The sequence below is a fragment of the Ornithorhynchus anatinus genome, chromosome 20 (assembly GCF_004115215.2).
Source record: "Ornithorhynchus anatinus isolate Pmale09 chromosome 20, mOrnAna1.pri.v4, whole genome shotgun sequence".
Lineage (NCBI taxonomy): Eukaryota > Metazoa > Chordata > Mammalia > Monotremata > Ornithorhynchidae > Ornithorhynchus > Ornithorhynchus anatinus.
In genome coordinates, this window is record NC_041747.1 from 6,386,446 (window position 1) to 6,412,336 (window position 25,891).

The 25,891-nt window shown below is 47.0% G+C and overlaps 2 protein-coding genes across 5 annotated transcripts in view; one reads left to right on the forward strand and one right to left on the reverse strand.

The window, feature by feature from the left end:
* The window catches only part of PROSER1 (proline and serine rich 1), a 90,183-nt gene that overhangs the window by 6,028 nt on the left and 58,264 nt on the right, over positions 1-25,891 (reverse strand). For 2 of the 4 annotated variants that reach the window (XM_029048310.2, XM_029048308.2), the window contains exons 3-12: positions 13,875-13,962; positions 8,152-8,217; positions 6,450-6,518; positions 6,010-6,104; positions 3,850-3,943; positions 3,200-3,310; positions 2,748-2,831; positions 1,430-1,508; positions 591-680; positions 190-234 (exon numbers count right to left, since the gene is read on the reverse strand). In XM_029048310.2, the coding sequence (XP_028904143.1) occupies positions 190-234; positions 591-680; positions 1,430-1,508; positions 2,748-2,831; positions 3,200-3,310; positions 3,850-3,943; positions 6,010-6,104; positions 6,450-6,518; positions 8,152-8,217; positions 13,875-13,919 (778 nt within the window). In that variant the 5' untranslated portion in view covers positions 13,920-13,962. Of the gene's footprint in view, positions 1-189; positions 235-590; positions 681-1,429; positions 1,509-2,747; positions 2,832-3,199; positions 3,311-3,849; positions 3,944-6,009; positions 6,105-6,449; positions 6,519-8,151; positions 8,218-13,874; positions 14,864-14,897; positions 15,202-25,891 lie in introns of those variants that run through there. The other 2 variants (XM_029048307.2, XM_039914921.1) reach the window with 2 other exon arrangements.
* NHLRC3 (NHL repeat containing 3) lies at positions 15,528-25,611 on the forward strand. Its single transcript, XM_029048313.2, has 7 exons — positions 15,528-15,657; positions 17,846-17,998; positions 19,612-19,759; positions 21,464-21,670; positions 22,565-22,656; positions 23,887-23,999; positions 24,781-25,611. Exons 1-7 carry the CDS (start codon positions 15,574-15,576, stop codon positions 25,007-25,009), a joined length of 1,026 nt encoding a protein of 341 aa, XP_028904146.1. The 5' UTR covers positions 15,528-15,573; the 3' UTR covers positions 25,010-25,611.

Here is a 25,891-nt window from a genome sequence, read left to right on the forward strand (position 1 = left end):
CCGCGCCTACTACGAATTCCTGGATAAGGCCAAAAACATCAAGATACCTACCCCATTGTAATGTACTCTCCCAAGTGCTCAGTAGTGTTCTGGACTCAATAAACACCACTGAGCGATCAGGATACTGGCAGAGGAACACGATGGAAATTCAAGACTGACTTGGAATTTCTCTAGAGATTCAATACTTACTTTGATTCTGGGCTGGTTTTGATTGACTGGAAAGGTCTTCGTTTTCTAGAATGAAAAACGACAACACCCTCTTCGGTCAGGTTTGGCCGGACGGCTCTACGGCGTTCACGTCAGAATGGGGGGTGGGATGGCCCTGGGCCGGGGAGGTTCAAGCCCAACTCCTAGGGTTCTTGGCTGAGGCTTTCCCCCCCCCTGCCCTTCCCTTCCTTGCCCACTCCTCAAACTCTCTTCTCCCAATCTATGCCATCTACCTGGCCACCCTCCACAAGGCAAAGGTGCTGGGCAAGGCTTGGGTGGTTCCACAGATTTTGAGGACCGCGACGCTTGCTTTCTAGAGCATTTGACTGTGAAACTGAACCTGGAGTCCCACCCTCTCAGTCTGGCATCTCATTTAGCCTTACCTGTTCCCACCGGGTTAGGAGTATACGGAGGTGGAGGGGGCACCCCCGGCACCATGACATTTCCCATTGGCACCAGATTATTGTAAGCACCTAAAACGCAAGCATATTAGGAAATTAGGTTTTAAACCATAACTTACTTCCATTCTAAGAGGAGGAGAGTCAACACAGATTGAATTAGCTGAATTACAAATATCCAAAAAAATCACATTTTGAAAACTACGGAATCGACGATCAACAGGGATCGATCTGACTACGTTTAAGCTTGTTAGGGGCAGGAAACACGTCTGCTAATTCTGCTGTACTGTACCCTCCCAAGTCTTAGCACACTGCCCTGCACAAAGTAAATGCTCAATAAATACTACTGATTAACTGGCATTAATTTAGGAATAAAACAGGATTTTGTTATCTGGGCGCTCCTAATAGAAACCAAGTTTGTTGTATGCCAAAATGCCAGAATTCTAACAACTGATCCTGGCTGTGTTGTGCTTTTTCCCAACTTCTTGGAATATCCAGCCCAGGTTCAAAACTCCAGACCGCCCGGCAGCTAAGGCATTTCCAAGGATTTTTCTTCTGGATTTCTAAGAATGCATTTGTCAGAAGAGGAGAGAGGAGGAGACATAAGGGTTGGGGGAAGACGATACCCAGGCAAAAAGCAAGTGGGCAAACACCACTTATCGGCTTCCTAGTGAAAGAGCCGAGCATGGTCAGGTGGGTGAGAGACTTTTTCTTCTGATGCTGAGACTTTTTCAGGTGGCACCCTATGGTTTCTTGCTCTGCCAGCATTTAACAAACAGAAAGAGGAAGAAGACGGGCAGGTTAGGAACCAAAGAACGACTTACTTGGTGCGATCGTTGCATGGGGCCGGCACGGGGGTATGGGATAGGGAACGGGTTTATGCGGGTTATATGTCGATGGGGCCTAGACGACAGGAGAGAATTGTGAAAAAAAATGACGACACACCCAAGGGCACAAAGGCGCTTGCCTTATTGTAACACTTCTCTTCAGACATGATAGGAGCTAGAGGAAAGAGTCTAGGGGCTAGAATACACCAGGAAGGGGCGTGCTACGCAGTCCACCCCACGCTACTCCAGGGGCTCCCCACCTCCAACCTCTCTCTACACCTCTAGCCATAGTACTCGACTACTTCCTTTTAGTTTCCACATCTTTTCTTGTCTTTATCGCTACACTTCTCCTTTTGGGAAGCAGCACGATCTAGTGGAAAGAGACGGGCCGGGGATCGGGAGACCTGGGCTCTAACCCCAGCTCCGCCACCTGTCCGCTGTGTGACCGTAGGCAAGTCACGGTTTCTTTGTGCCTCGGTCTCCTCATCCGTAAACTGGGACTTCAACAACTCTTCTTCCTCCTACTTAAACTCTGAGCCCCATGTTGGACAGGGACTGTATCTGACCTGATTATCTTGTATCTACCCCAGTGTGCTGTTCAATGCTTGGCATGTAGCACTTAACAAATACCGTAATTATTATTAGTACAAATAATAGCGATAATCTGGGTCTAATCTCCTTACCGAGCCCGAGAACTAGATTCTTTCCTGCAGTGTGCTTAGTTTCTTCTAGTCTACACTGCTTCTCAACCTGGCTGAAACACCAGCTCAGTAACTGCCGTCCCCAGTATACCAGTAATAAATAACAGTTTATCCATCACACTAAAGTTAGCCCGGGCAACTGGACAATCCCTGTGCAAGGGAAAATAGGGTCTCCCGCAGTGTGGCAGGGCCAACTCTGATAGCTTGGGAGGGCGAAGGGGGGCAGCCTGCTCCCCAACCCAAGAGCCAGGGGACGACGCTCCCTGGAAACACCACAAAAGCCTCCAAGCTCAGCGACACACAACTGTTAGAGTGCGTGCTTGAAGGAGGCGATTTCATCTCCCTGTTTGGATCGAGAACTCTGACAGAATTTTACTGAAAGATCTCATCTCGAGTCTGCTGCTTGCCTGCTGTGTGATCTTGGGCAAGTCACTTCTCTGGGCCTCAGTTACCTCATCTGCAAAATGGGGATTAAGACTGTGAGCCACATGTCGGACATGGACTGTGTCCAACCTGATTGGCTCGTACCTCCCCCAGTGCTTAGTGCAGTGCCTGGCACATAGTAAGTACTTAACAAATATCATAAAATAAATACAAATATCTTTGGGACATACAGGTTTGGATGGTCCAAGTATCCGTGCAGCGATTCCTTTGCCTTCATTAGTACATTCTTCACCATCCTTCCTGATAGGCGTCCCCTACACACACAAACACACAAAACCCAAAACATCTTACTCAGGGTTACCGTTTAATGTACACAACATCTGATTCAAAAATTACCTGGTGGTACCCACTAAACACCCCACGCCCCCTAACAAAATCCTCTAGGTCTAATAGTCATGTAAAGACCTGATCTTAAAGAGCAAGGTTGAGGTTGAAACCGGTGGGAAAGGGCAGCACGATCTTAACTTCTTTTGTGATGTTTGAAATCTAGTGACTCAACTTCCTCAAGACTTGTAAAATTCAAGTTACACAAGAGAATTCTCTGCAGCGACAGAAAGGTCTGCATCCTCACAACGGTCTTACAGTAGATAAGGGCGCTGATTAACAATATGAAGGTCCTTACCGGGAAAATTCCGTTAATCCGACTTGGCTTTCCTTTGGGATACGGGTTTCCGGGAATCACTCCGCAAGAAGAGATCATAGCATGAGGGGCTTTACAGCCCCCTTTTGAAGCCTGCAGTGTCAAAAAGACGTGAAAAGGCAATCAAGTCAGATCATTCGACTTCACTCCTATCTTAAGAAATCCAACTGTTAACGATGAACCACTCCCCTGTGATCCTTGGACTTCATGAACTGTGCCTCCAGAAAGGTGGACAAGGTAAGCAAGAAGGTAAAACCATAGCTTACGTAACCCAATGAATTAAATGACCGTCCTATTCTACACTTCTAATGGGGTTCTTCCTGCAACAGGGATCAGATGGCAGGGTTATTCACCGCTAAATAAAAACATCATTACCAGACTTGTGGACCCTTCTAGGTCTGGATAAATATTCCTATGTTCGTACTAACTCCACCTGGAACATTATTAGGAAAACGGTAAAATGGTTTTCCTTTTTTTCTTTTAGAAATCACACGTTTCAAAACAACAGGCCCATTATTTCTTGGTGGAAGCACACACTATGCTTCATCCACATTTCTGGAAAAACGAAGGCAGAGAAAGGGAACTCAGTAAAGTGGCATTTGCTGGACTCAAAACTTCAGAATATATCTAACCTGCTCAAGAATTCTTCGGCACCGCTTCTTCTCTGACATATTTATCCTGAACAGATCTTCAATAAGACGGTAGTTCTGAGCATCGACAATGTTGCTATAAAGAAAATATAAGTACGTATGTTACTTGTTATTAAAGAGCCTGTCCTAAAGAAAAGCAACGTGGCCTAGTGGAAAGAGCATAAGCCTGGGAGTCAGAGGACCTGGGTTCTGATTGCAGCTCCATCACCTGTCTGCTGTGTCACCTTGGGTAAGTCATTTCACTTCCCTGTGCCTTAGTTACCTCATCTGTAAAATGGGGATTAAGACTGCGAGCCCTATGTGGGACCTGGACTGTGTCTAACTCGAGTTTCTTTAAAAAAAAAAAACAAAAAAATGGTATTTGTTAAATGCTTACTATATGTCAAGCACTGTTCTAAGCGCTGGAGTAGATTTAAGTTAATCAAATCAGTCTCTGGGGTCTGTCCCATTAGGGGCTGACATTCTAAGTGAGGAAACTGAGGCTGGAGAAGTGATTTACCCAAGGTCACCCAGCAGGCAAGTGGTGGGGCTGGGATTAGGACCCAGTTTCTCTGGTTCCCAGGCCCTTGTTCTAGCCACTTATCCACTAGGCCATGCTGCCATATCTTGTATCTATCCCACCACTTAATACAGTGCCTGGCACACAGTAAGCACTGAACAAATACCATTAAAAAATGAGATAAAAAGAACACTTATAAGAGTATATGAGCAATTAAAGTCTTGATTTTGGGGACTCATGTTTTCCATGATTCACCTTCCATACTTGTGAATTTTTCTTTTATTTTGGCAGCTACTAACGGTCTAGATTCTGGACAACACATTTAATCAAGTTAGGTCCAATCTTGGAGAAGCTGCCTCACACTCTAAAGAGGCACGACGTCACACATACAGTACACACAAGCAACATACACACACCACATATAGGATATTTAAATAGATTTCACGGTGATGGGGTTTTTTTTAAGTTAGCTAATAAACAACTCTGGAAAGGTGATGTGTAACACACATAACGGAAGTGAAAATTCTCACTTCCACGATCTAGTTTAGGAAAGTTTGGGGTATGAGGTACGCTTTATGGAGGTTTAAAATTAGGAGAGAAATGCAGAATTATCAGGCCCTCGAAAATATTTTCATGTTCTCTTTTTTCGACCATTCTGCAACACGCAAAAAGGTGCCTGGAGTTGTGAGTTAATAGCTTAATTCTTGAGTTTTACTTGTAGGAGGCTAATTGGTTATCATGCAACTTCATGGCTGGACTTCCAGTTTACTTATGAATAAAAGACACTGATCATCTGTAAAACAATTTTTAGACCTGTAAAGTAGACAAATTATGGTTGCCATGGAGACCACTTTTTCTATGCATATTTTGACGGGTGGAATTAATCGGGCTCCTTTATGAAAATGAGAACATGTGCCATTGTGTAAAAGTGGAAACAAAAGATGCCCGGCAAAAAAACGGTGTTGCTTACTTTTACAATTCAGTTTACGTAACTGCACAAGCTTGCTTATGAAATAAGTTACAAATTGGTTTTTGTTTTCAGTCCTGAGCCAAAGAGCTAAAATGATGACTGAATACTGAAAAAGTCCAAGAGACAGGGTTTTCTGGAAGATCAATGTATATCAAGTGAAGTCATAAAAATAGGCCAATGCCGGGACTTAGAAGCCCAAGCAGACTGACCCACAAAAATCCTCTTATGGCCACAGTGGTCTCCTGGCCAAGAGGCTGTGGGGGAAAGAGGAGAGAACAGGCCGCTCAGTAACAATGACCAAAAAAAACCACATTGGGAAGCCTGATCCAGAAGCCGAAGCCAAAGGGAAAGATGGTCAGGTGAGGAGGAGGGGAGTTAGTAAATGGGAACAAGGTGAATGCAAATCAAATTTTTACGGACTTTCCGATTTGGGAAAATCGCCTACATGGCCCCGATTCGGAAGTCTCTGCCTTTCCGACTGCTTTAGGAAAACGACCGCATCAAACTGAATGGACTCACCAAATTCATCCACATGGAAACAGGTGCACACTAAAGCAAATTTCCCAGACCAAACTTAGATTTTCTTCTAGACTTTTACTCTCTCACAGACACCTGCTTACTGTCATAATAGCTTCCGGGACCAGATGAAAAAAACGTAGGGAAAAATACTTACGAAGCCAACAGTTCCAGAGCAATAAGTTTATCTTTACTAAAGGTGAAGCAGTTGAGGATGTTGACCACTTTTGCCGCGGGAACAGCAACCATTTTCTGGTAAAGATAAATAAGAAGGAAAGTGGGCCACTTCATTCATTTCCCTCCACAAGAAGCTCGATTTTTTTGTGGTTGTTGTTAAATCCTTAGGTTATCAACTACTTTCCATTTCAGGTCTGTTCAGAGAAAATTACGGAGCCTGGAAGGGGCCACCCTCACGGAAAGTCTGAAAGCCACCAAGAACCACCACCTCCTGGGGCTGGAGACAGACTTCCATGTTGGCTTGGACTCACCCTGGCAAGCCCAATCAATGTCCTCAAGACGGCCCAAGGTCAGACAAGAGCATAAAGAGACGCTAAAGGAGAAGAGGGGGTAGAGGGAAGAGGACAGGAGATTCCTTACATGCTGTAATGCTTTCATCGCCTTCAACTGGGGCTCAGCCCAAGAAAAGTATCTCAGTAACTCGACCACCTGAAAGAGAAGAGCCAGTCAACTCTGGGAATGTAAAAATCAGAGAGCTTGGGATGAGGCTAGCCAGGAGGCCATGGGGCCAGAGAAATGCTCCTGGAAAGACACTTGGCATGTAACGTATCCTACTGGAAAGAGCATGAGGAACGGGAGTCAGGAAATCCAGGTTCTAGCTCCGCCGCTGCCACCGGCCAGCTGGGTGACCTAGTCGCTTAACCTCCCTGGGCCTCAGTTTCCTCATCTGTAAAATGGGGACAAAAGACCTGCTCTCCTGACCTCCTAGACTGTGAGCCCCATAGGGGAACAGTATCCAATTTGATCATTCCACATCTACCCCAGTGATTGGCTCAGTGCTTGGCACAAGGGAAGCACTCAATAAATACCATAACTATCAGTTGTTATTACTATTAGTGTGTTTGTTACTGGACTTTGATCAGGGATCAAAGCGGCACAGAACCAAAGCTGCCAACAAAATGAAAAAGAATAAAAATAATAATAGTGGTATTTCTTAAGCGCTTACTAGAAGAGCCACGCAGGTCGAGCGATGGAACCCTCGAGACTGTAAACTACTTGTGGGCAGGGATTGTTCTGTTCTATTGCACTGTACTCTCCCAAGTGCTAAGTACAATGTCCTGCACATAGTAAGCACTCAATAAATACCACTGACTGACTGGAGCCCTGGCGAGATGCCGACACGGTGGCATTTCTGAAATGCAGGGATCAGCTCCTTGGAAGAAAGTGCTTTTGAAGGAAGAGATCATCATCATCCCCGACCTCAGCACTTAGGACTATTCAATTATTTATTCAGCTGTGCTCTAGCGACATACTTCTGCCTACGACCCCTTCTATCCTTGTTCTTCTTCTTGCTCCCACTATCTCTAATTAATTAATCTCTGCCCATCTTCTCAATGTGATCGTCACCGCCCACACTGAGGGATGGGGCCGTGTCTTTAGCTTCTGCCATATCGCCCAAGGGCTTAGCAAGGTGCTCTACACAGCAGACACTCCACGACCACCACTGACGATATTATTCCCAAATCCTTTTTTATTTCCCTAAATTGGGCTGGATGCGGGGAGGGAGCCTCTCATCGGGAACGAGCTCTGGGCCTCCGCCCCGGGCCTTCGGAGGAACCGATCTAGGAGCCGGTGGTTTGCCCAGCACCGCTCAACCTCTCCAGTCTCCGCCGGGCACATTCCGGGCTGGGGACCTCGGGGGCAGCGGGTGAGTCAAAGGGGAGGGCAAGGGTGCTCTTCGTCCACATCAGGCAGCTCTGAGATGAAGCCGGACTAGAAACCAGGACCCTGACCCCCGAGCAGTGCCCTTTCCACTGGACCGACAATGAAGGTGCTCTTAAGAGGAAATGGCATTGACCCCGTGAGGAAAATTCTGGGCTTTTTATGCCAGCGCCCGGAACTGGTATGCCCTCTGAATTACACTTTGAAATGATGTGCCCATTAAGAGTACGACAGACGTAGAAGGAAATGTTTCAGAAATGTCTAGTTTCTATTGTTTTGCTTCCCTAAACTTGGGTGTAAATTTCAAAGTTCTCAGTGGCACTGGAACACTCCCTCCTCGCTGACACAATTACATTCCTCTGCGAAACCCTCATGCCAGAAAGAAAGTTTTAAATAGTACCTGTTCACTGGAAAAGTATCCGTGGACATATTCAATCGCTTTTAACTTGTACTCAGTCAAAACTGCCTACGAAACAAAAGAGAATACGTAAAAAGGACGGCTAGAGCAAAAGCATACTGAGAGTTATGCAAATATTAACACAAAGGAAAGCGTCCACAACAAGTCGAGTGACCACCACACTCCACAATTCTGCACGGATCTGATGCACACACCCTTGGCTTCTGCAGAGGCAAGGAATGACTGGATTTTAGTATCATAGATTTCTCTTGTTCTCTAAATTCAACTAGAATTGCTACTGCCTGTTGGTTACAATATTAACAAGTATGTCAACTTCCACTTGGGATTGCACCTTGCCTTTTTAGGTAACTTTTGAAGTTAAGAATTTCTTTGGCCTTCTTTTTACTACTCTCCTCTTGGTACCGGTAGTCTATCGCCATTATTAATGCTTTGACAATTCCTAACACTGAAACAGACAGAGGAAGGTTAGTTATCTCATTAAAGTACCTCTTACAATTCTCTACTTCACCTTTTGCTTCCCAGACGCACTAGCTGCTTCGACCTGTGCAGCGGCACAAACTGAATATTTGATCGGTCTTAACAAAAACAGAACGGATAATTGGGAGGGAAGCTTGCTATACTCAGAACGGATGAATTCTACCTTTAATAGCCGTATGTCAGAGTGATATGTTATATTCAATATTAAATTAAATATATATTAAAGTATGAGATCTCCTAAGGTCCTACTGCCGATGAGCTCTATGCAAATGCTCCTGGCGGCCCAAGACAGTTCTGCTGATCTTCCCAGGGACAACACTCCCCAAAACCACAGAAAAAAGCACTGCCCTTTCTCCCCCTCACCACCGTCCATTTCCTGTCTTCCTGGCTGCAGAAGGACTAGAGAATTGCACGGTGTCCCCTAAAATTCACATTGCCCAGAAAAGGGACAAAATTCATGAGAAGACCGGGTTGTGGGGTGAGCATCACGGCCGGGAGAGAATCACCGAGTGGCGTAACTGGGAGTTGGTGATTCCAAGACCTTCTCTGAGCCTCAGTAGGCTCCAGGAAGGGGTAGAGGGAGCCTGCAGGTGTGAGAGTAGGCTGGGGTCCAGAGGTGGAATGCTGCCCTCAGATCCAGGCCTCCCTACCACTTCATCTTGGAAAACTGGGGGCTGGGTCTCCCCAGGAAGCAGGGTGGCCTCATGGAAAGAGCACGGATCTGGGAATCAGAGGGTTTAGGTTCTAATCCCCAAACTGCTGTGTGACTTTGGGCAAATCCCTTAACATCTCTGGGCCTGTTTCCTCATCTATAAAAAGGGGATTAAATCCTACTCCCCTCTACTTAGACTGTGAGCTCCAACCTGAATATCTTGTATCCACCTCGGCGCGTAGTACGGTGCTTGGAACGTAGTAAGCACTTAAATACCATTATTATTATTACCCAAACGCTTAAATTCTTCAAGAATTTGCCTTGAGGAGGGCCATTATATGAAAGAAATTGATGCCCGTTTACATGACCCAGTGATTCTGATCTTTGCTTCCTCAGAAATCCATCATATTTATTGAGCACTTACTCAGTGCAGAGCACTGTCCTAAGTGCTTGGGAGAGTACGACTACGACATAAAAGAACTAGTAGGCACGTCCCCTGCCCATAATAAACTTAGAGTCTAGAAATGACAACAGGAGCAAACTTTCCGAATAAAATTCTCCTTCGTTTGGCCTTTGACTCCAGCTCCATGATGGCGAAAGGAAAAGAAAGAGACATATTTACATGTGCGCCTGCTCAGAAGGTGCTCAAACATCGACGATCACATTTGCCCCGGTGGCAGGATTGCTACTATGGAAATTCCTGCTGAAAAATCCACTGTGAAAATCCAGTCATCTGGCGTATCCTTCAAGTAAGCAAGTGCCTCCTTTCCATTCCACTCAGGGCAGGTGATGGGTGGAGGGTGAGTCAGCGACGTGCAAACAACTCCAAGACTATATATAATGCATTTCTTTTGATTTCATATAGCTCTAAAGTTTCGTCAGCTGTAAATATTTGTATTTGTCTCCCTTTTTTGGAGTGGAAGCTCCTTGTGGGCAGGGGAGAAGGCCCTTCTTTATCCTGCCCTTCCAAGTTTCTAGTTTGGTGCTCGCTAAGTGGGAGTTCATAAATGCTACTTCTCCTTTTACCACCAGCCAGCCTGCCTGCCCAAAAACATTTGGAAAATGGGAAGCAGACGCAAAAGATGAAAAAGAAATACTAGCGCACTCCCTCAGGCTAATGGTGCTCACAGTTAGATGAACATCTATACGTGATCCCATTACATTGGGATTGTAAGTGCTACATTAGCAGACTTTAGAACAAATGATGTCTATTTCTTTTGCCAAACTCCAAAAAGGTGATTGGAGGTAAAAAAAAAAAAAATTACTTTCAAGACCACTTGCACTTTATAAGTGGAATGCAACTGTATTTTCTCTGAACAAGTATAGCTTGTGGCTAGGTGGAGTAAAACACAGGCACTCACGCTAATCTTCAACTTCTTCAACGAGGTGTCAACTTCTCTACCTAATTTGTTTTTCACCACAAAAAATACATCATCGCAGTAAACACCCCTTGCTCCACGGATGATCCTCTACTATAACCTGAAACAAATCCCCACCGACCCAACCAGAGTACCAAAGGGGTTCTTCAGAAACCTGCAGCCTTTGCGCCAGCTGGAAAGTTCTCCCACTTATATCCGTAGAGACTCGGCCATCTTTCCTTCTACTTTAGATAATTTCTTCCCCACACCACTTGAGAAATGCACATAAGGCACCCCAGGGATGCCGCATTTCAAAAGACTGCATGGAATAGAGTTGATCTTCCCCATCACAGTACCTGTGAGGGGCCGACCTCTGTTGCTTGGATTTTGGGAGGGGTGGAGGAGGCTGGTGGTGAAAATGGAGTTTACCCAGATGGCCTGGAGGCCTCGGGGAGCAGCCCCGGCCAGTCTGGCCAGGAGGGTTGACCGTGCAAGGGGATGGATCCCTTTTGTCCTGCGTTCCTGGATGGTGCGGGGGGAGGGAGTAGCCCCTCTCCACCCCTCCAAGGGAGACCCTGCGGTGATAAGCCCTGAGAAGCACCATCGGCCACGGGAAGCGGGCTCTTGAGGCCTAGAGGTGGCCGCTTGTCCACGGAGGATGCCAGGACAGGTTGCCCCTCCACTGGCCACGGTGGCGACGGCAGCAGCTGCTCATGGCCCCAGGCCACTGGTCGGGAGGGAGGGGACGGTGCTCGGGCCACCTTCCTGCCGGGAGTGACCCATCCCATCACACGTGGCACTTTCTGTAACGTGGGGAAACAAAGGAAAAGGCTCATGGGGGGGAGGGGGAGGAAAAAATCTAAAGGTTTCCATCAAAGGCATGCTTTTCAATTGTTAATCCCACTTCGCTGATTTTCTTGCTCAGTTTAATGTGAACAAGCACTCGATACAATGGCTCTTGTCCTCTAGAAACACCCTGAAATTATTTCATCTAAATGCACGTTTGAAAACACAAATTGCCGCATGAAATAGGGCAATAGGATACCTTCCCTCAACACCTCATCAAATCTGCAAAGATGGATTTTTTTTTTAACAGAAAGGAAAGGCAGAGGGACATTTATTGTACTCTTCCCTGCGGTCGGTGCAATGCTCCCTGCACCAAGTGCTCAATACAGACTACTAATGGACTAAATGAAAAATGTGGCAAGATTTCAAAACGATGAGTGGGCGTAATGCCATTCACTGAGGTCTTTCTGAATTTAATCATGGATATGCTTTACGTTTCTCAAATATTGCAATAGGGTCCATTAGTCTACACTGAACTGCACAAATATCACAGGAGAAATTTCCTACATCAAACAGAGCTAATTTCGATTAGAGCAACCATTTGTCATTTTGGGCACTTCTGAAATACAATTATTATTTTTATGTTTTAACGGGGGACATTATAAAGCCTCTGTACTTAAAACAAAAATCAGTTGCTTTCGGAAACTACCACTATAAATCATACAGTAAACCCTTTTTTTGGAAATGGATGGTTACAGCTTCCCGTGAAAAGCCTGAATTTTAGGCACTTGAGTATCCAGTAGTCACAGATGACAGAAATCGATTCTTAGCAGAGTATTGAAAACCAAGACTATTCTGAATTACATAGGCTGGCATTCAACACTTGCCACTGCCATATTGGCTTTATTCTCCTCATAGGTCAGTGATACGTGCTTTGCTATTGGATTTTTTTTTCAGGTGTCTGCTCAGTCTCAGTTGATGATAGACAGCGCCATTGTTTTCCTGATCTATGTTTAAGCAGGTTTTTACTATTTGAACAGAAGGATATAAAACAAAGTCTCCTCACACCAACACACTCATTTCTACTCTTAGGGATATTTTGGTTTTACAGTGGTTATTAGGAGATTACACGAATCAAACGCCAGTTTTGCACAATGCACCTTCATGCTTTTATAGGTTTTTTCTTTACTCTCTGGTTTACCCAAAGTTCAGCTTTCGCCCAACAGGCCCCGAGACCCCCGGCATGAATCCTGTTTTCTGTGAATTCCCTGTAGACTGTAAGCTCCTTTGGGGTAGGGGCAGGAGTCTACCAACTCTGTTGTATTGTGCTCTCCCAAACACTTGATACGTGCTCCGATAAATACCACTGCTGAAACTGTACTCTTCTCTCCCGAGCATTTCACTCATTCAATCGTATTTATTGAGCGCTTACTATGTGCGGAGCACTGTACTAAGCGCTTGGAATATACAATCCGGCGACAGATAAGAGACAATCCCTACCCAACCATGGGCTCAGTCACAGTCTAAAACACTTGCTACCAACGCTCTGCACACAGTAAGTGCTCAATAAATACCAATATTGAAACTGTATTATATGCTCCCAAACACTTGATACCAATGCTCTGCACACCGTAAGTGCTCAATAACTACCAGTTGAAGTTGTATTATACTCTCCCAAGCCCTTGCTATTAATGCTCTGCAAACAGTAGGTGCTCACTAAATACCACTGTTTAAGTTGTATTATACTCTCCCAAGTCCTTACTCCTAATGCTCTGCACAGCCCTTGGTATTAATGCTCTGTAAACAGTAGGTGCTCAATAAATACCACTGCTGAAGTTGTATTATACTCTCCCAAGCCCTTGTTATTAATGTACTGCAAACAGTAGGTGCTCAATAAATACCACTATTTAAGTTGCATTATACTCTCCCAAACCCTTGCTATTAATGCTCTGCAAACAGTAGGTGCTCACTAAATACCACTGTAAGTTGTATTACACTCTCCCAAGTCCTTACTCCTAATGCTCTGCACAGCCCTTGGTATTAATGCTCTGTAAACAGTAGGTGCTCAATAAATACCACTATTTAAGTTGCATTATACTCTCCCAAACCCTTGCTATTAATGCTCTGCAAACAGTAGGTGCTCACTAAATACCACTGTTTAAGTTGTATTATACTCTCCCAAGTCCTTACTCCTAATGCTCTGCACAGCCCTTGGTATTAATGCTCTGTAAACAGTAGGTGCTCAATAAATAGCACTGTTTAAATTGTATTATACTCTCCCAAGCCCTTAAAATTAAGGCTCTGCAAACAGTAGTCGCTCAATAAATACCAGTTTAAGTTGCATTATATCTCCCATGCCCTCGCTCCCAATGCTCTGCACACTGTGAGTGCCCAAGAAACCCCCCTGATGACACCATTTCGAATGGCCTCACCTTTCTGATTTCATCCAGCACCGTTTCGAAGGACTTTTTATCCATCTCGCCGGCAGTCTTGGCTCGACTTGGACAATGATGCGGAACTCTGCGCCACAAAACGATTTGTATCCAGTCTTCACCGTTTGGAAAGGGGTTATTTTTTTTAAAAAAAAAAAAGGTAAAAAAACAAAAGGCCCCAAAACAAAAAACAAAAGAAAACCCCACACACTCGGGGCCTAAAAAGTGTCGATGGGGTTAGAAACTTGGTGGGAGAGGAGGACTAAAAAAAAAAAAAAAAGCAGGGGGAAAAAAAGTGGGGAAATAAAGCTCAAAAACAAAAGGAAAACACACACACACACGGGGCCTAAACAGTGCTAAAGGGGTTAGAAACTTGGTGGGAAAGGAGGACTAAAAAAAAAGAAAGTAGGGGGGGAAAAAAAGCCCCAAAACAAAAAGAAAACCACACACATACACGGGGCCTAAACAGTGTTAAAGGGGTTAGAAACTTGGTGGGAAAGGAGGACTTAAAAAAAAAAAAAGGAAGGGTAAAAAAGGCCCCAAAAGAAAAGAAAACCGCACACCCAGGGCCTAAACAGTGTCAAAGGGGTTAGAAACTTGATGGGAGAGGACTAAAAAAAAAAAAGTAGGGAAAAAAAGCCTAAAAACAAAAAAACAACCCCCCCCCCCCACCCAGGGCCTAAACAGTGTCAAAGGGGTTAGAAACTTGGTGGGAGGACCAAAAAAAAAAGGACTGTAAATCTTCCTCTCTTCCTCCGGCTTTTATTATAGAAAGGGGGAGCGGGGCCAGACTCGATTATTCCTTTTGGGGGGGGGGGTGGAAAAATGAGATAAGGGAAATAAAACTAAAATAAAAATGGGATGGAGGGGAGCGCGGGGTGGCCGCTGTCTGCGGGCAGGGACGGGCTCTCTCTTGCAGTGTCGAAGCGCTCAGCCCAGCGCTGTGCACAGAGTCGGCGCTCAATAAATAGGGTAGAATGAAAGGGGCGGGGGAGGGGGGGGGGTTGAGCACCTGCCCCGCACCTGTGCGGGAGGGTCACCGCGTCACGGGCGGCCCGGGCCCATGGCTGGCGCGCGCGCACGCGCACGGAGAGGCGCCCGGCCCCCGAGGGACAGGCGCGCGCGCGCACCCTCCCCCTCCCGCGGGCGGCGGGCCTTTGTGGGCGGCGGGGCGGGAGGACGGACGGACGGACGGACGGAAGGGCCGAGCGGGGGACGGGACCCGCCTGCTCGCCCAGCGGCCACCGGCGCCTCGCTCGCCCACCCGCCCGCGCCGCCGGTCCCGGGTGCGGGCGGAGGGGTGGCGGCGCAGGGGTGGCGAGGCTGGGTGACGTCATCAGGCCGCGCCGCCCGCCCCAGGCCCCCCTCCCCCCCGCCCGCGGGCCGCCCGGCGACGGCGCCTGAGCGGCCGGGCGGCGCGCGGGCCCCGACGCCTTCCCGTCCGGCCGACGGGCGTGGGTCCCGGGCCGGCCGGGGGTCCGCGGCGCGGCGGCCCCGCGGGGAGAGGCGCTTCCCGGCCGGGCCTGGGCAGGGCGGGCGCCGCCGCGGGCGCCCCGGGCCCCGGCGCGAGGACCCCAGAAGGGGGCGGGGCCTCCCGGGGGTCACGTGACCCTCCGCTCCCGCGGCCGCCCGGGCGGGCAGGCTCCCCCCCGACCTCTGACCCCTGACCCCTGCCCTCTGCCCTCTGCCCCCTGCCCCCATGGCCCGGGCGTGGGTCTGCGCGGCGGCCGCGGGGCTGCTCCTCGCCCTCCTCTTCTTCCACTCCCGCCTCTGCCGCTCCCCGGTGAGTTGCGGGGCCGAGCGGGAGGACGGCATTTCTCAGGCGCTCACTAGGGGCCGGGCACTGTACTGAGCGCCCACGTGCTAATAATAATTAGGGCGCTGCTGCTTAGGCGCTCACTAGGGGCCAGGCACGGTACTGAGCGCCCACGGGCTAATAATAATTAGGGCTGCTTCTTAAGCGCTCACTAGGGGCCAGGCACTGTACTGAGCGCCAACGTGCTAATAATAATTAGGGCTGCTTCTTAAGCGCTCACTAGGGGCCAGGCACGGTACTAAGCGCTGTGCATAACAACAATCATTAGGGGGCCGCTTCTTAGGCGCTCACTAGGGGCCGGGCACTGTATTGAGCGCCGACGTGCTAATAATAATTAGGGGGCTGCTTCTTAAGCGCTCACTATGGGCCAGGCACGGTAATAAGCGTTGTGCATAACAACACTAATTAGGGGGCCGCTTCTTAAGCGCGCACTATGGGCCGGGCACTGTACTGAGCGCCGACGTGCTAATAATAATTAGGGGGCTGCTGCTTAAGCGCTCACTACGGGCCAGGCACTGTACTAAGCGCTGAGGTGCATCGTAATAATTAGGGGGCTACTTAAGCGCATACTATGGGCCAGGCACGGCCCTAAGCGCTGAGATGCACAATAACAATAGGGGGCTGCTTCTTAAGCGTTTGGTATGGGCCCAAGCACTGTACTGAGCGCCGAGGTGCATAATAATAATTAGGGTGCTAGTTCTAAAGCATTCACTATGGGCCAGGCACGGTCCTAAGCGCTGAGGTGCACAATAATAATTACGGTGCAACTTCTTAAGCGCTTACTATGGGCCAGGCACGACCCTAAGCGCTGGGGTGGATAATAATAATAATGGTATTTGTTAGAACAGTGCTTTATACATAATAATAAAAGTGCTTATTATTTAAACACTGTGGGCCAGGCACGGCCCTAAGCCCTGGGGTGGATAATAATAAGTGTTTGTTAGAACAGTGCTTTACACATAGTAAGCGCTTAACAAATGCCATCATCATTATTATTATTATTATTTGTTTAAGCACTGACTATATGCCAGGCACTACACTAATTGACGTTAAGCGCTTTTTTGGGCCAGGCACTGTACTAAGCGGTGGGGTGGCTGATAATAAGGGTATCTGTTCATTCAATCGTATTTATTGAGCGCTTACTACGTGCAAAACACTGAACTATGCACTTGGAAAGTTCAATTTGGCAACAGTTAGAGACAATCCCTACCCAACAGTGGGCTCACAGTCTAGAATTAGGCGCTTACTAATGATGATTATGGTATTTCTTAAGTGCTTACTATGTACCAAGCACTGTTCTAAGCACTGTGGTAATACAGGGTAATCAGGTTGTCCCAAGGGGGACTCATTTTACAGATGAGGTAACTGAGGCACAGAGAAGTGAAGTGACAAGTGGCCGGGCACTGTACTAAGCAGCGTCAAGCGCGCTTACTATGCGCCAGGCACTGTACTAAGCAGTGGGGTGGATAATAATAATACTAATTACGGTATTTGCTAAGCTCTTTCTATGTGCCAGGCCCTGTGCCAGGCCCTGTACCAAGAGGTGGAGTACATCTGAACTAGTGTACATCTGTCTAGAGTCTGCACCTGAGTCAAGTTCTCCCCCTTGTTTCGTTGGAAGCAGAGGTTAGGATGGAGGTCGACATCACCCCCCACCCACAGAAACCCAATTCCTGTGGTGTCGACTCCATCCACCGGAAATAATAACGTTATTAATGCTGACAATAATTTAAAAATCACATTTGGTGAGTGCTGTGAGTCAAGCGCTCTGCTAAATTCTGGGGCAGATTCAATATAATCATATTAGGCCCTGTCCCCTCATGAGGGGGAAGGAGAACGGGTATTTAAGCCTCATTTTACAGGTGACTAAACTGAGGTCCAGAGAAGTCTATAGTGACTTGCCCAAAGTCACCCAGCAGGCAAGTAGCCGGGGCCAGGATCGGAACCCCGATCTCTCCAGTATCAGTCCTGGGCTCTTTCCACAAGGCCATGCTGCTCCTCAAAGTCAAGTAAAGCAGACCAAAATCCATCAATGGTATTTACCAAAACCTAGTGTAAAATTTCCTTAACCAAATGACCCAGACCTCTGAGAATCCACTAGAAAAGCGTGTTCTTCATGAAACTTCACCACTAATTCTCCAACTTGGTTTTTAAGGTGTTAGGAACTGTTGCTTTCTATGTTTCCTGGTGGACGGAGACACCTCTTTACCACTTAGATGCAAATTGGCCTAAACAGCCGGAATATTTCACCGGACAAACATTTTGTGTGGCTGTAGATGCCTATAACGGATTGGTTTATGTCGCCCAAGTAAGTACAAGCGGGATTCCCGCTGTATTAAATCTTATGAAAAGATGCATCTTCCACCTTCTGGCTCTGTAGAGCGCCGTACCGGTTAAAGTACCTTTCCGCAGAGATGTCTTTCAATATTTGGGGGTTATAGATGTGTTTGGTGTGGGTACGGTCCTCTTAAGGTCAAAGAGTGCATCTAGATGTCAGAAGGAGCCAGCTATTGATCAAGGACGGGTAAATCAATGGAATTTGTTGAGTGCTTTCTGGGTGCAGAGCACTGCATTAAGTGGTTGGCTAGAATACACTCCAACGGCGGAAGACCCCGTCTACCTGTCCTCGAGCCCTGTACTCAAGGAGCTTATATTGTCGGAGACAATATACTACGAGGGACGGTGTGTTGCTACCCAGAAAGAGCCGAGAGAGGGAGGAGGAGAATCCACAGGAGTAAGATCTAGGCTTTCCAACAGTCATTCCAGGGGGGCGGCTCCCACAAGAGTTACAGGGAAGCTGAGGCGCCAGAGTGCTAAACCCATATATACCCTCAGCCAACCACCTGGCATCGGGGAGAGCATAAGGGCCAAGAGATGCCGCAGCCCACGCAGAGACGGGCACCTCAAGAGACCCAGGAGCTCCCGCAGCCCCAGTGACAGAGGACGAGCCAGAAACGTAAACCGATAGAACCAGGTGCAGCTGAAAAGGGAACTGCAGGCATCGCCCTCTTCCACAATTTTCATCCCTTTAGTCAAAGGGCTGGTTTTTTTACTAGTAACCTGTCCCAAAGCCTGGCCCTTCCCGATTGCTACAGCCTGACCATTTCTGCTGTCTGCCAGCAGCCCGAAGCTTCTCACGGTTGTCTGAGGTCGTGCTTGACTTTATCAGTCAATCGCTTCTGGAGACTTGATCGGGAGTCTCTCCACCCCAGTGGTTTGGTCTGCCTGCTGCTTTCCATTCTCCGCGTATCCTCCGGGCGCAGAAAATGGATTGCCCTGACCCCCATCTTTACTGCCATTCCATCACCTCACTGCCGGGGACGCGGCCTTGCCGTTGAATTTTAACTAGGTTTAAGGTCAGGGACCTCGTGAAGTTTCTCAAGATGCGGGATGGGGCACAGTTCTAAGGTCTAGATGTTGCAACTGCGTCGACCCCGAGAAGGACCCGATTAGCCTGGAGCTCGAGTCCACCCTGAACCACGCTCTTGACGGCTTTCCAGAAGACGTGCTGCCCTTCTGGATTTGTTTTTGGAATTCTCTGCCCATCAGATTGGACAACAAGGCCAGGTTAGAAGCCAGGTTCTCTGACTCCCAGGTCTTTGCCCTTTTCGCTAGGCCATGCTGCTTCTCATGGCCCAGTCTGCCTGATACCAAATGGGCCGAAACCTCAGGAAACGAACATGGATGTTGGGATCATCAGAGACTGCACAGTTTCTTCCAAACACCAGCAGCCATCAATTTCAGCAAGTCCTAAGGAGAATGCAGAGGCAGGAGTGCCACCTAGTCTAAATTCTAAAATGGAAGTGTGGGATTATTTTTTTAGATGTCATAACCTTTCAAGTATTGCTCTTCTCTTCACAAAAAAAACCAAAATTATCTTTGCTTAAACTTTAGCTAAGAGGTTATTTTCTCTCCCTTCAGAGAGGGGAAAACATACCGAAAGTATTAGTTTTCTCAGAGGATGGCTATTTTCTACGATCATGGAACGACACGGTCGAAATGCCTCATGGAATCTTTGTGGTTAATTCTCCTTATGACCAGTCCATCTGGATCACGGATATAGGAACTGGTACGTTGAGTGACGATGTCGGTACGTTCTGACCGAATCGTGCTTTGGCAACCTTTCTCTAATTTGCAGAACACGGTTTTCCGGGCCTAATTTTGACACCAGCTCCCCAGCTCCCACCTTTGCCCAGCCCAAGCCAGAGAGATAAAAGTCAAATCAAACATTTGGAAGATGTTAGCCCCACCCAAGGCGGGTGGGGATTAAACAGTACACCGTGGGAGACAGCAGCCTCCCCCTGCCCTTTCTCTCATTCTCCAATCGAAGCAAGGGGCAGCTGCTTCTGACACCCACTCTACCTACCAGGTTGGGCACAGCCCCGCAGCTCCTGACCCCGTGGGAGAGGCCAGAACGCAGGCCACCTGGCTTCCCGTGGGCCTTTTGAATATACTGGGGTATAATAATGATGGCATTTGTGAAGTACTTACCATATACCAAACACTGGGCTAGATACAAGGTAATCAGGTTGGATACAGTTCCTGTACCACATGGGGCTCACCGTTTTACAGATGAAGCAACTGAGGCACAGTGAAGTAACTTGCCCTAGGGCACACAGACAGGTGGTGGAGCTGGAATTAGAATCCACATCTTCTGACTCTCAACCCCGGGCCCTTGCTGCTAGGCCATGCTGCTTCTCCCGGGAAGCTGTCAGAACCAGGAGTCCCCAGGGCCCACCAGGCTGGTCATCTACTGGGAAGCAGCGTGGCTCAGTGGAAAGAGCACGGACTTTGGAGTCAGAGGTCATGAGTTCAAATCCCAGCTCTGCCATTTGTCAGCTGTGTGACTGTGGGCAAGTCACTTCACTTCTCTGTGCCTCAGTTACCTCATCTGTAAAATGGGGATTAAGACTGTGAGCCCCACGTGGGACAACCTGATTCCCCTGTGTCTACCCCAGCACTTAGAACAGTGCTCTGCACATAGTAAGCGCTTAACAAATACCAACATTATTATCTACTAAAATACCATGTGTGTCAATTAAGCCATAGTACAGACTGAGTGCCGACTCTGTGCGGAACACTGTACTAAGAGGTACACTCGGGAGAGTGCAATAGAGTGAGCACCAGTGCTGCAAAGCCTTTGGAAGGGAAGCCTGGGACCACCCACAGAAGGACATTCCCAAGCTCATTTTGGGCAGGGAATCTGTTATATCGTACTTTCCCAAACGCTTAGTACAGCGCTCTGCACACAGAAAGCACTCAATAAATACAATTGACTGACTGACCAACAGTCCAATAAGATCTCCAATAATAAATTACCCTGGATTAGGTCTGGATTTATTGTTCCTAGATACTGCCCTGAATAATGACTTAAAAAATATAGATTATCTTATATTGGAAAAGGGGCCATTTTGATTCTCTACAGGTTCCAAATCAACAAAGTCCATTGCCCAGGAAAATGCCATGGGCTCCCCTGGACCTTTTTTTTTTTAGTATCAATTTGAATCAATCTGTATATATCTGTAATTTATTTATATTAATGTCTGTCTCCCCCTCTAGACTGTGAGCTCGTTGTGAGCAGGAATATGTCTGTTTGTTGTTATATTGTACTCGCCCAAGTGCTTAGTGCAATGCCTTGCACCCAGTAAGCCCTCAATAAATACGACTGACTCAAAGAGCTGCACTATAAGAGTTCGCTTGTTAATGTAAAATATGCATTTGGGTTTTTATCCTAATGCTAGATTTTGGGAAAAAAAATAAAATCTTGTTTTAGACTCAGGATCGTACGGGCATTCGGTGAAAAAGTACAGCCCCTACGGAAATCTAGTTCAGATTCTGGGGACAGCCGGCCAAAAAGGATCCAGTCTGAATCCCTTACAGTTCGATAACCCGGCAGAGCTCTATGTGGAGGACTCAGGAGAACTCTATATTGTGGATGGCGACGGGGGATTGAATAACAGATTACTCAAACTGTCCCAAGGTACCCAGCTTTGTCTTGATTCATAAACCTTCCAGTGGGCCAGGATTGATTCTCTCTAACAATCTCTGTAGATTGGCAGGGGCGATTTTGTGATAAGTAATTCCTGGGGTGACTGGACGCTAGGTGTGGGTGAATATACCTGATTATGTATCTGATGTGGGGAGGGGTACACATGTTGATGGGCAGAGGAAATTTCAACGGTCACTAACAACACGTTTGTCCATTGGTCTCGGGATGGGGTTCCACCTCTTTGATGGTCCTTTCCCTGGACCGGCAGTACCTTAGAGGATGGGGGAAAAAGTCTCCATCGTAGTAGGGGTCGCTTGCGATGCCAGGTTGAGTTAGGGGTTTAGGAGACAGGAGGGCAACAGTTCAGAAGGAGCTGGGGCCAGAGCGGTTGGGGAAGCCTAGGGAATTGGTATAAAGTAATTATGGTATTTGTTAAGCACTTACAATGTGCCAGGCACTGTACTAAGCGCTCATCCAACTCCCAGTAGGATAAAAGCTTTTAAAAAACTGTAAGCTCGTAATGGGCTTACATTACGTGGAACGTGTCTGCTAATTCTGCTGAACTGTACTCTCCCAAGTGCTTAATACAGTGCTCTGCACATAGTAACCCTTAGTAGATACAGCTGATCCACAGAGCCTGGGAAGGGTGAGTAGTTGGAGGAGCTGAGCCAGGAAGTCAGGATAGCTAGCCGGAGGGAGAGTTGAGTCAGAGAGCACAGAAAAAGAGCATATGATGCACACCCTGAGGTGGAAGACTTACAGAAAAGTCTCTGTTGGAGATGTGACTGAATGCAGGGTCTTGAGACCGTGGGGGGTGGGGGGTGGGGGGACTACGCTTTCTCCATAGTGGGGGAAACCGACCCATATATTTTCTGTCATTGGAAGATCTGATGGTGCTGTGGCTGCATGGGGAAAATGGGACCGGCCTGGCGCAGTTCAACATCCCACACAGCGTGACCGTTGATTCTGCCGGACGGGTAGAGTAATAATTAACAATAATAATAACAACGAGGGTATTTGTTAAACACTTACTACTACACTGTTGAAGCGCTGGGGTAGACCCAAGGTTATCGGTTTGGACCCAATTCCTGTCCCACATGGTGCTCTTAGTCTAGGTTGTAAGGCCACTCGCGGTATACCTGTGGCCCACCATTTATACAAAAACTTCATTACGTTCTAGCCTCTTGCTTTTAAATTGATTTTTCCAAATTCAGAGATCCTGAAAAATGTTAAAAAAAACAAAAAACCAACACCCCAGTTTGACTCTCTGAGTCATCAGTCCAAGGGGAGCTGTGTAGGGGGAAGGGAAACCGGGCAGTTTCTGGAACGCAAAGGCCAAAGGTTGCGCTCATTGCTTTCCAACCTTCCCCACTACACTCGGGCATCCCTCTCCCCACCCCTTAACACACATTCTCTTGGAACCTAGGAGACTATAATTCACGTGCCTTGAGAAGAAAAAATAAGCTCTCCACTCTAGGGCCCCCAGCTAAAGGGACTATTATGATGAAAATTTGATAATAATTGTAGTATTTAAGTGCTTATTATGTGATGAGCATTTTACTAAATGCTAAGGTAGGTACAAGATAAGCAGATCAGACACAATCCCTGTTCTCCTTGGAGCTCATAGTGGGAAGGGAGATGTAGTAAATCCCCATTTTACAGGTGAGGAAACTGGCACCGAGAAGGTTGAGTGATTTGCCCAAGGTCACACAGAGAAGTGGCAGAGCTGGGATTAGAACCCAAGTCTTCTGACTCCCTTTGTCCAAGTGAAAGGGGCAGGGATCTAGTTGGCAGTCAACATTGTGTTTCTGGTTCTAAAACATGGCTTCTTCAACTATCTGACGGCCAAAGTGGGAGACGGAAGACCAGGGTTGGGTTTTGGCTCAGTGTATTTTATTTGCAGGCTCTGGACTTGGTTTGGACATAGGTTTTTCTAACGAAAAGATGCTCACTTTCTAGCCACAAGTGGCAGGTCTTACCTATCCCATTGGTTAACAGTCATTCATTGATATTTTTTTTTAAATAGTATTTGTTAAGCGCTTACTATGTGCCCAGCACTGTACTAAGGGCTGATGCTGTATAGAGTAGAGCAAGCCCTTCTCTATGCATCTTTTTATTTCCTGCCTGGCTTCCTTGACCAACAGACAGGTTGCATTCTGTTTGAAAACCATGCCGATCGCTTATACTAGCCGCCTCTCGTGTTCTAGGTATGGGTTGCTGACCGAGGAAACAAAAGAATCCAAGTATTCGATAAAGACACGGGGGAATGGTTGGGAATGTGGAGTAAATGCTTCACAGAAGATGCTCCTTATTCTGTCAGGTAAATACGTACCATTAAAACTGCCTATTTTTCTTTTTTGTTATTACAGCTCACTTTTCTTTGACAAGAACAAGGGGAACAGAGAACTTGAAACGTGCAGCCTTAAAATTCAAATATAGTAGATGGAGGGGATTGGAGGGAATGTCATCCTCATAAAAGCCTCTAGAGACCAAGTCAGACTTTGTGTACGTGACCCTTGCCTATTTGAACTTTCTACCGCAAAGGAAAAGGGCTGAGTATTTGAAAGAAGGAATTGAGGGTCCTCACCTTTATAGCAGGACAACCCTTAGGCAAATCCTCATTCAATCAATGGTATTTATTGAGCGCTTTCCCTGTGCAGAGCACTGTAGTAAGCACTTGGGAGAGTACAACAGAATTAGCAGACCTGTTCCCTGCCTATAATGAGTTTCTTCCTAAAGTGGTGAGATTTAACTTTTTATTTCCAGACTCTGGAAATAAGACACAGGATGTTCAGCATGGGCCCTGTAACTCTGGAGCTTTTCTTTTGTTTTGATTTCTTTAGAGAAGCAGAGTGGTTCTGTGGAAAGAGCCTAGGCTTAGGAGTCAGAGGTCATGGGTTCTAACCCCGGCTCTGCCACCTGTCAGCTGTGTGACTTTGGGCAAGTCACTTCACTGTGCCTCAGTTACGTCATCTGTAAAATGGGGATTAAGTCTGTGAGCCTCACGTGGGATAACCCTGTATCTACCTCAGTGCTTAGAACAGTGCTTGGCCCATAGTAAGCGCTTAACAAATACCAACATTATTATTATTATTTTGTAGATTAACTCCGGATGAGAAGTTCTTGATTGTGGCCCAGATGAACATCAACAAACTGTCTTTCCTCGTTCTGCCCCCGAAAGGAAACATTGGGGACTGCCGAGTGGTACACACAATCCAGCTAGCAGACGAGGTTTCTCCCCACCTCATGGATGTGGACAGGAAGACAGGAGCTCTCTACGTGGCTGAAATCGGAGCACAGCAAGTCCAAAAATTTGTTCCCGTAAAGTAGCGGCTCTCCCTCACTCACACCCAGAAGTCCAGTGGGAGCAAACACTGCAGGCATTCAAAATGGGGCCATTTGTGACTCCCTCAAATTGAAGGCTGAATGAAGGCACAAAGAATATGTTAAGCTTGTTCTTTTTTTGGCTTAATGATCTTGGAAAAGAGGTCAAGGAAGTATTTTTATTCCCTCAGTAGCCTAATGGTTGGTTTTTGTTGTTAGAATTCATCGATTGTGAGCATTATCTTGTTGGAATCTACATTTTAAGGGGCTGAGAAGAATTGCATGGAAGAGATCTGATTCAGGGAATAGGCTTGGTAAAAAAGGGCCAGGGGTAAGAGAACATCTCTGAAAACAGAAAGAGTTCCTAGCTCCAAGGATTTTGTTCCCTAGAAGGAAGTCTTCTGGCTATTTTTGCCCATTCCTGGCCACCGGACCAGCTCTCTGCTATGACTAATGCTATTTTGCATGTGTGTGTGTTTTCTTTCATTTTTTGTTTCAGATTGCCAACTTTGAAAGGAAGCAAGCTGGCCTGGTGGAAAGAGCACAGCACTGGAAGTCAAGATACCTGGGTTCTAATCCCGGCTCTGTGACTTGTCTGCTATGTGACCTTGGGCAGGTCACTTCTCTGTGCCTCAGTTACCTCAGGTGTAAAAAGGGGATTAAGATTGTGAGCCCCAAGTGGGACAGGGGCTGTGTCCAACTCTATTTGCTTGTATCCAACTCACCCATTTAGAATGGTGCTTGGCATAGAGTAAGTGTTTAACAAATTCCACAATTATTGTCACTATCTAGTTCTATTGTATTTATCCCAGGGCTTAGCACTGTGCTTGGCACAGAGTAAGCATTTTTCAAATGCCACAGTCATTATTTTCATTCAAAAAACTGAGA